At 45.0% G+C, this 10,000-nt stretch overlaps 1 protein-coding gene across 2 annotated transcripts in view; it reads left to right on the top strand.

Annotated features, from left to right (window-relative positions):
• The window catches only part of LOC110492626 (laminin subunit beta-2), a 68,334-nt gene that overhangs the window by 18,556 nt on the left and 39,778 nt on the right, over positions 1-10,000 (top strand). For both annotated transcript variants that reach the window (XM_036947619.1, XM_036947620.1), the window contains exons 3-4: positions 3,373-3,542; positions 6,043-6,178. In XM_036947619.1, the coding sequence (XP_036803514.1) occupies positions 3,373-3,542; positions 6,043-6,178 (306 nt within the window). The remainder of the gene's footprint in view (positions 1-3,372; positions 3,543-6,042; positions 6,179-10,000) is intronic.

The following is a 10,000-nucleotide window of genomic DNA, read 5'->3' as shown; positions in this document are numbered from 1 at the left end:
GGATCTGTGTAATCTGAGGGAAATATGTGTCTCTAATATGGTCATACATTTAGCAGGAGGTTAGGAAGTGCAGCTCAGTTTCCACCTCATTTTGTGGGCAGTGTGCACATAGCCTGTCTTCTCTTGAGAGCCATGTCTGCCTACGGCGGCCTTTCTCAATAGCAAGGCTATGCTCACTGAGTCTGTACATAGTCAAAGCTTTCCTTATGTTTGGGTCAGTCACAGTGGACAGGTATTCTGCCACTGTGTACTCTCTGTTTAGGGCCAAATAGCATTCTAGTTTGCTCTGTTTTTTTGTTAATTCTTTCCAATGTGTCAAGTAATTATCTTTTTGTTTTCTCATGATTTGGTTGGGTCTAATTGTGATGCTGTCCTGGGGCTCTGTGGGGTGTGTTTGTGTTTGTGAACAGAGCCCCAGGACCAGCTTGCTTAGGGGAATCTTCTCCAGGTTCATCTCTCTGTAGGTGATGGTGCTGTTATGGAAGATTTGGAATCAGCACACGCACACAGACTAACACACACAGACACGCATGCACATGCACACGCACACAGACTAACACACACAGACGCGCACACACAAGCTCACATGCACACGCACACAGACTAACACACACAGACACGCATGCACATGCACACGCACACAGACTAACACACACAGACGCGCACACACAAGCTCACATGCACACGCACACAGACTAACACACACAGACACGCATGCACATGCACACGCACACAGACTAACACACACAGACACGCATGCACATGCACACGCACACAGACTAACACACACAGACACGCATGCACATGCACACGCACACAGACTAACACACACAAACACACATGCACATGCACACGCAAACAGACTAACACACACAGACACACATGCACATGCACACGCAAACAGACTAACACACACAGACACACATGCACATGCACACGCAAACAGACTAACACACACAAACACACATGCACATGCACACGCAAACAGACTAACACACACAGACACACATGCACATGCACACGCAAACAGACTAACACACACAGACACGCATGCACATGCACACGCAAACAGACTAACACACACAGACGCGCACACACAAGCTCACATGCACACGTGCGGACGCACAAACACACACGCATACACACATACACACACACACACTTTCCTGCTGTGCTGGCCTCGTTAACCTCCCAGTTGACCTTTGGCTATGTTTCCAGGTTGAGATGCTATAGGTTGAGCTGCTATAGGTTGAGCTGCTGTAGGTTGAGCTGCTGTAGGTTGAGCTGCTGTAGGTTGAGATGCTGTAGGTTGAGATGCTGTAGGTTGAGATGCTGTAGGTTGTGCTGCTAAGGGTTGAGCTGCTGTAGGTTGAGCTGCTATAGGTTGAGCTGCTGTAGGTTGAGATGCTATAGGTTGAGCTACTGTAGGTTGAGCTGCTGTAGGTTGAGCTGAGGTAGGTTGAGCTGAGGTAGGTTGAGTTGATGTAGGTTGAGCTGCTGTAGGTTGAGCTGCTGTAGGTTGAGCTGAGGTAGGTTGAGCTGAGGTAAGTTGAGCTGCTGTAGGTTGAGCTGCTGTAGGTTGAGCTGCTGTAGGTTGAGCTGCTGTAGGTTGAGCTGCTGTAGTTTGGCTGCTGAAGGTTGAGCTGCTGTAGGTTGAGCTGCTGTAGGTTGAGCTGCTGTAGGTTGAGCTGCTGTAGGTTGAGCTGCTGTAGGTTGAGCTGCTGTAGGTTGAGCTGCTGTAGGTTGAGCTGCTGTAGTTTGAGCTGCTGTAGGTTGAGCTGCTGTAGGTTGAGCTGCTGTAGGTTGAGCTGCTGTAGGTTGAGCTGCTGTAGGTTGAGATGCTGTAGGTTGAGCTGCTGTAGGTTGAGCTGCTGTAGGTTGAGTGGGCCAACCATTCTTGACCAGCAGAGGGAGCCCCAGCTAACCAGTACATTCCCCAGAAGTTAGTGCAGAGCGATTAAACTAAAATTATCACTGTTTTCCATTTCGGTTTCCCAAACTTTTTGGGGCATTAAATTCACTATGCATTATGTGGGTTGAATGCTGTAACAACAGAATAAAACCATTAATAAAAGTCCCATAATGGTAGTGACTTCCCATTACTGCTTATCACTTATCACTTATCGCTCATTTATTCACATTACTTTACTTTAATAAAATATTTAAGTTCTTGTGTATATTACAATTGTTTTAAGTTTATTTGAGTTTGTTATTTAATTCCAAGTCCTTGTCTCATAGCTGCTGTCTGACCAAATCACTATTTTAGTAGTTCTTCAAAGTAAATATGGCATACTTTTATGACTGCTCAATACCAACTATCAATCACTAAGATCATGTATTTTCAGGTAGATATAGCTCACGAAGCAGCTGCTCCCTATCCCTCTCTATTGCGCATGGATTATGATTATGGTCGGTAATTAGAAACTATTAGAAACTACAACTCCCTAATACATTACACAATTCAGTCTGGATCTGATGTATCTCTAGAGAAACTACAACTCCCTACTACATCACACAGTTCAGTCTGGATCTGATTTATCTCTAGAGAAACTACAACTCCCTACTACATCACACAGTTCAGTCTGGATCTGATTTATCTCTAGAGAAACTACAACTCCCTACTACATCACACAGTTCCGTCTGGATCTGATTCATCTCTAGAGAAACTACAACTCCCAACTACATCACACAGTTCAGTCTGGATCTGATTTATCTCTAGAGAAACTCCCTACTACATTACACAGTTCAGTCTGGATCTGATTTATCTCTAGAGAAACTCCCTACTACATTACACAGTTCAGTCTGGATCTGATTTATCTCTAGAGAAACTACAACTCCCTACTACATCACACAGTTCAGTCTGGATCTGATTTATCTCTAGAGAAACTACAACTCCCTACTACATCACACAGTTCAGTCTGGATCTGATTTATCTCTAGAGAAACTGTGCATTGCGCTCACAGAAAAAAAACAAATGAAATGGAATTCAAATAATTGAACGACTTCGGTCAATTTGTTGTTTAAAAAAACGAAAAAATAACAAGCATTTCGGTTGATTGCTCATCACTACCAAAAGATAATCTATGTGTTTTTTTCAACATTGGTAAATAGCAGCGACTTCAGTTGGGCTCTATTTTGGTTTCTGGATTAAACGTAGGCCCACTTCCTCTTTTGATTTCCTTTCCTGTACTGATTAGAGTTCATATGGTCCTCTAATGTCTTGCCAGACATGAAAGAGAGAGAGAGAGAGAGAGAGAGAGAGAGAGAGAGAGAGAGAGATCTTCACTCTAAGCGACTTTCTGCTATAACGCCCAGCTGTGATGTCATTTCCTGTCCTTTGTTAACCTCCTCTCCTTTTTCTTTATTCTCCAGCCCTAGCCTATGCCACCGCCCAGGGGCCCGACCACGCCCACGGCTGTACCCATGGCAGCTGTTACCCCGCAACGGGAGACCTGTTGGTGGGCCGTGAGAAGAGCCTGAAGGCCTCGTCTACCTGTGGCTCCAGGAAGAAAGAGCCTTACTGTATCGTCAGTCATCTACAGGCAAGTGATGTTTCTCTGTGTGTGTGTACCCAACATCCTCTCACCTACCATCTCACCTCCTTCTGTCCCGAGCTTCTGTTTGACTCCTGACTTGTGTCACCTCTGACCCCTAACCTCTGACCCCGATTGTGCTTTTTTGTTCGTTTATTTGTGTTGTTTGCAACTTATTTTTTTACTTATTTTGTACATAATGTTGCCGCTACTGTTTCTTATGACCGAAAATAACTTATGGACATTAGGATTGCGATTACTCACCACGGACTAGCAGAATCCTTTTTTGTTCTTTAACGAGTCTGACGAGGCCGACGCGAACGATATACTGCTTTCTTGGGAACAGGCCCAGATCCCCATGATTTGCGTGAAGAGGAGGCGGAGAAAACGACACTATCAACATACAACTGGCTGGTTATACGCTGCACCGACAGGATAGAACAGCGGCGTCTGGTAAGACATGGGGCGGCGGACGGAGTTCTGTAAATATCAGCTGGTGCACTAAGACAGCATTGAATGAGCTGTATTCTGCCATAAGCAAACAAGAAAACGCTCACCCAGAGGCGGTGCTCCTAGTAGCTGGGGACTTTAATGTTCAACCAGAGGAAAAAAAACAGTGGACCACCTTTACTCCACACACAGAGACACATTCAAAGCTCTCCCTCACCCTCCATTTGGTAAATCTGACCATAATTCTATCCTCCTGATTCCTGCTTACAAGCTAAAATTAAAGCAGGAAGCACCAGTGACTGGATCAATAAAAATAAGTGATCAGATGAAGCAGATGCTAAGCTACAGGACTGTTTTGCTAGCACAGACTGGAATATGTTCCGGCATTCTTCCGATGGAATTGAGGAGTACACCACATCAGTCACTGGCTTTATCAATAAGTGCATCGAGGACGTCGTCCCCAGTGACTGTACGTACATACACCAACTAGAAGCCATGGATTACAGGCAACATCCACACTGAGCTAAACGCTAGAGCTGCCGCTTTCAAAGAGCAGGATTCTAAGCCGGAAGCTTATAAGAAATCCCGCTATGCCCTCCAACGAACCATCAAACAGGCAAAGCGTCAATACAGGACTACACTGAGTCTGACGCTCGTTGGATGTGGCAGGGCCTGCAACCATTACAGACTACAAAGGGAAGCACAGCCGAGAGCTGCCCAGTGACACAAGCCTACCAGACGAGCTAAACTACTTCTATTCTCGCTTCGAGGCAAATAACACTGTAACATGCATGAAAGCACTAGCTGTTCTGGAAGACTGTGATCACGCTCTCTGCAGCCGATGTGAGTAAGACCTTTAAACAGGTCAACATTCATAAAGTCGCAGTTGCTAGACGGATTACCAGGATATGTACTGCGAGCATGCGCTGACCAACTGGCAAGTGTCTTGACATTTTCAACCTCTCCCTGTCCGAGTCAATAATATCAACATGTTTTAAGCAGACCACCATAGTACCTGTGCCCAAGAACACTAAGGTACCCTGCCCTAATGACTATCGACCCCTGGCACTCACGTCTGTAGCCATGAAGTGCTTGGAAAGACTGGTCATGGCTCACATCAACACCATTATCCCAGAAACCCTAGACCCACTCCAATTTTGCATATCGCCCCAACAGATCCACAGATGATGCGGTCTCTATTGCACTCCACACTGGCCTTTCCCAACTGGACGAAAGGAACACCTATGTGAGAATGCTATTCATTGACTACAGCTCAGCATTCAACACCATAGTGCCCTCAAAGCTTATCACTAAGCTAAGGACCCTGGGACTCAACACCTCCCTCTGCAACTCGATCCTGGACTTCCTGACGGGCCGTCCCCAGGTGGTATGGGTAGGTAACAACACATCCGCCACGCTGATCCTCAACACAGGTGCCCCTAAGGGGTGCGTGCTCAGCCACCTCCTGTATTCCCTGTTCACTCATGACTGCACGGCCAGGCACGACTCCAACACCATCATTAAGTTTGCAGATGGTTCTACAGCTGCACCATCACCGCCTGGTATGGCAACTGCTCGGCCTCCGACCGCAAGGCACTACAGAGGGTAGCGCGAACGGCCCAGTACATCACTGAGGCCAAGCTTCCTGCTATCCAGGACCTCAATACCAGGCGGTGTCAGAGGAAGGCCCTATAAATGGTCAAAGACTCCAGCCACCCTAGTCATAGACTGTTCTCTCTGCTACCGCACGGCAAGCGGTACCGGATCTCCAAGTCTGGGTCAAAGCGACTGCTTAACAGCTTCTACCCCCCAAGCCATAAGACTCCTGAACATCTAATCAAATGTCTACCCAGACTATTTGTACTGGTACCCTCCTGTATTTAGTCTCGCTGTTGTTATTTTACTGTTGCTCTTTAAATGCTTGTAAGTTTTATTTATTATTCTGATCCATATTTGTTTTTGAACTGCATTGTTGGTTAGTGGCTCGTAAGTCAGCATTTCACTATAAGGTCTGTTGTATTCGGCGCAAGTGACTAATAAAATTTGATTGAATTTGTAGGATGAGAAGAAATGTTTCCAGTGTGACTCTCGCCGGCCATATGACCCGGTCTACAATACCATCAGTCACCGCATTGAGAACGTTATCACAACGTTTAAACCACACCGCAAGAAGTCCTGGTGGCAGTCAGAGAATGGTGAGAATTGAGATTGTATTCATTGGAGTTTCGTTCACATCCATGTTTAAAGACATGCTCCAGAACTTTGGCGACTAGTAAATATTTTTTGAAACCTCCCGCTTCAACTTGTAAAGTTTATTCGCCACACAGGATACAACAGGTGTAGAACAGTACAATGTTTACCTTCAGAGCTCTTTCCCAACAATATAGTGTTAATAATAATATAATAATAGAAAATATAATAAACAAATAAAAGTACCTATATAAAAACCCCACGAGAACTACGATGAGAGTTAAATTAAACACGAGAACTACGATGAGAGTTAAATGAAACACGAGAACTACGATGAGAGTTAAATTAAACACGAGAACTACAATGAGAGTTAAATTAAACACGAGAACTACGATGAGAGTTAAATGAAACACTAGAATGCAAGTATATACAGGTCAGTGTCAGTACCTTATTCAATGTGCAGTGGTACTGGAGTAGTTATATATACAGGTCAGTGTCAGTACCTTATTCAATGTGCAGTGGTACTGGAGTGGTTATATATACAGGTCAGTGTCAGTACCTTATTCAATGTCCAGGGGTACTGGACTGGTTGTACCTTATTCAATGTCCAGGTGTACTGGAGTGGTTATATATACAGGTCAGTAACTCATTCAACACGAGGTGGGTTTTCTGTAGCAAACTGGCTCAAAATCTGTAAAAAGTGACTGGTAGTAGGATATACCTGTAAACAGGGCTGATAATTGACTGGTAGCAGGAATATATAAATTCTTATGGTAATATACTGATGGTAATATATACAGTGAATTCGGAAAGTATTCAGACCCCTTCCCTTTTCTCACATTTTGTTACCTTACAGCCTTATTCTAAAATGGATTAAATAAGACTTTTTTCGCATCAATCTACACACAATACCCCAAAATGACATCACAATACCCCATAATGACATCACAATACCCCATAATGACATCACAATACCCCATAATGACATCACAATACCCCAAAATGACATCACAATACCCCATAATGACATCACAATACCCCAAAATGACATCACAATACCCCCAAATGACATCACAATACACCATAATGACATCACAATACCCCAAAATGACAAAGTGGAAACAGGTTTTTAGAATTTTTTTCAAATGTATTAAAAACATAAATACCTTATTTACAAAAGTATTCAGACACTTTGCTATGAGACTCAAAATTGAGCTCAGGTGCATCCTGTTTCCATTTATCATCCTTGAGATGTTTCTACAACTTGATTGGAATCCACCTGTGGTCAATTCAATTGATTGGACATGATTTTGTAAGGCACACACCTGTCTATATAAGGTCCCACAGTTGACAGTGCATGTCAGAGCAAAAACCAAGCCATGAGGTGGAAGGAATTGTCAATAGTACCCCGAGACAGGATTGTGTCGAGGCATAGATCTGGAGAAGGGCACCAAAACATTTCTGCAGAATTGAAGGTCCCCAAGAACACACTGGCCTCCATCATTCTTAAAGGGAAGAAGTTTGAAACTACCAAGACTTTTCCTAGAGCTGGACGGCCGGCCAAACTGAGCAATCGGGGGAGTCCGATGGTCACTCTGACAGAGCTCCAGAGTTCCTCTGTGGAGATGGGAGAACATTCCAGATGGACAACCATCTCTGCAGCACTCCAGCAATCAGGCCTTTATGGTAGAGTGGCCAGACGGAAGCCACTACTCAGTAAAAGGAACATGACAGCCTGCTTGGAGTTTGCCAAAAAGGCACATAAAGGAATCTCAGACCATAAGAACAAGGATTCTATGGTCTGATGAAACCAAGATTAAACTCTTTGGCCTGAATGCCAAACCTCACATCTGGAGGAAACCTGGCACCATCCCTATGGTGAAACATGGTGTTGGCAGCATCATGCTGTGGGGATGTTTTTCATCAACAGTGGACTGAGAGACTCGTCAGTATTGAGGGAAAGATGAACGGAGCAAAGTACAGAGAGTTCCTTGATGAAAACCCTGCTCAATAGCGCTCAGGACTTCAGACTGGGGCGAAGGTTCACCTTCCAACAGTGACATGCTGATAGCCTGTTGCCTGGACTTGAATGGTGAATGGGAAGCGCGCTTCAATTAAAATACCAGTTGAGAAATAAAAAATATCTCTTTTTAATTGCGCACCAAAACAGTTATTTAAACACACGATTACATTTATAATTATTGCGCAATGAACAGGCTTATAAAAAGCGCAAGTTTTACTCCAGCAGCAACCAGCTGAAGACAACGCAGGAGTGGCTTCGGGACAAGTCTATGAATGGCTTTGAGTGGCCCAGCCAGAACCCGGATTTGAACCCGATCAAACATCTCTGGAAAATAGCTGTGCAGCGAAGCTCCCCATCCAACCTGACAGAGCTTGAGATGTTGAGAGGAATGGGAGAAACTCCCCAAATGTAGGTGTGCCAAGCTTGTAGCATCATACCCAAGAAGACTTGAGGCTGTAATCGCTGCCAAAGGAGCTGTAACAAAGTACTGAGTAAAGGGTCTGAATACTTTTGTAAATGTGATGTTTCAGTTTTTTATTGACATTTCTGAAAAACTTGGTGATTGATGAGGAAAAATAACAATTTAGTACATTTTAGAATAAGGCTGTAACGTAACAAAATGTGTAAAACGTCAAGGGGTCTGAATACTTTCCGAATGCACTGTACATGTAAACAGGAGTAGTAGTGACCAGTAGCAGGATAAATAGATACATCAATAATCAATGGACTGCAGTGTGATTCAGTAATACATCTAATCAATAATCATTTTAGCAGCAGCGTAGATTATGTCTGAGTGTGTTGTGACCTGTGGATGGACATAGAGTCAGTGTGGATAGTCTGTGGGAGAGAGAGAGCAGACGTTGTTAGCCATTTAACAGTGTTATGGCCAGGGGATTGAAGCTGTTTAGGAGTCTGTTTGTCTGAGCCTCGATGCTTTGGGTTGGAAGTGTCAATGTGTAGTTCATACACATATAATCTATGAGCAGAATTACTGTCTTACCTCATGTAGCCACTAAATCCCTTGTTTGAAAGGAACGGTTTACTGGAAGCTGTACAGCCACATTTTCCCTACATTTTCTCACATGTGGGTCCGCCCCCTAACGTTTCGAGTTCCAGCCAATGAAGTTCAGCCCCTTGCCATTTGAGTGACAGCTAGCAAGATGCACACACAGCAGAGCGAGAGAGCGCAATGACAGCGTGCACGTATCTGCGCTATGTGATGTTTTAATTATCAGAGACTACTGTCTAAAAAGTATACAAAAGTACAGAGAATCCCTTTAAGTGGACAATAATAATTCACCATGTTTTCACCATCTTTTGACAAAGTATAGTGAACCATTGACTTTATGTTTTGTGCTCAATTATCTCTGCCCTCTGCATTCGGTAACATGACATGCCCCCACATGCAGCTGCCTCTGCTATGAACTCATACAGAAGCCGTATTATTAGAGGCCTAATCTGGGTTCCCACTATTAGTAACAGGTCTGCTCAAAAACCAAGGGGGGGGGGGGGGGGGGTAGAGGGAGGAAGAGAGGGGGACTGGGAGAGGTGGGAGAGGGGGGGACGGGGAGAGAGGGACTGGGAGTGGTGGGAGAGGGGGGACGGGGAGAGAGGGAGGAAGAGAGGGGGACTGGGAGTGGTGGGAGAGGGGGGGACGGGGAGAGAGGGACTGGGAGTGGTGGGAGAGGGGGGGACGGGGAGAGAGGGAGGAAGAGAGGGGGACTGGGAGAGGTGGGAGACGGGGGAGGGGGAGAGAGGGAGGAAGAGAGGGGGACTGGGAGAGGTGAGAGACGGGGGAGGGGGA

This window comes from Oncorhynchus mykiss, chromosome 16, assembly GCF_013265735.2.
Source record: "Oncorhynchus mykiss isolate Arlee chromosome 16, USDA_OmykA_1.1, whole genome shotgun sequence".
In the NCBI taxonomy this organism is placed as follows: Eukaryota; Metazoa; Chordata; class Actinopteri; order Salmoniformes; family Salmonidae; genus Oncorhynchus; species Oncorhynchus mykiss.
Note: the sequence above shows the minus strand (reverse complement) of the source record. Positions and strands in the feature narration are given on the sequence as shown.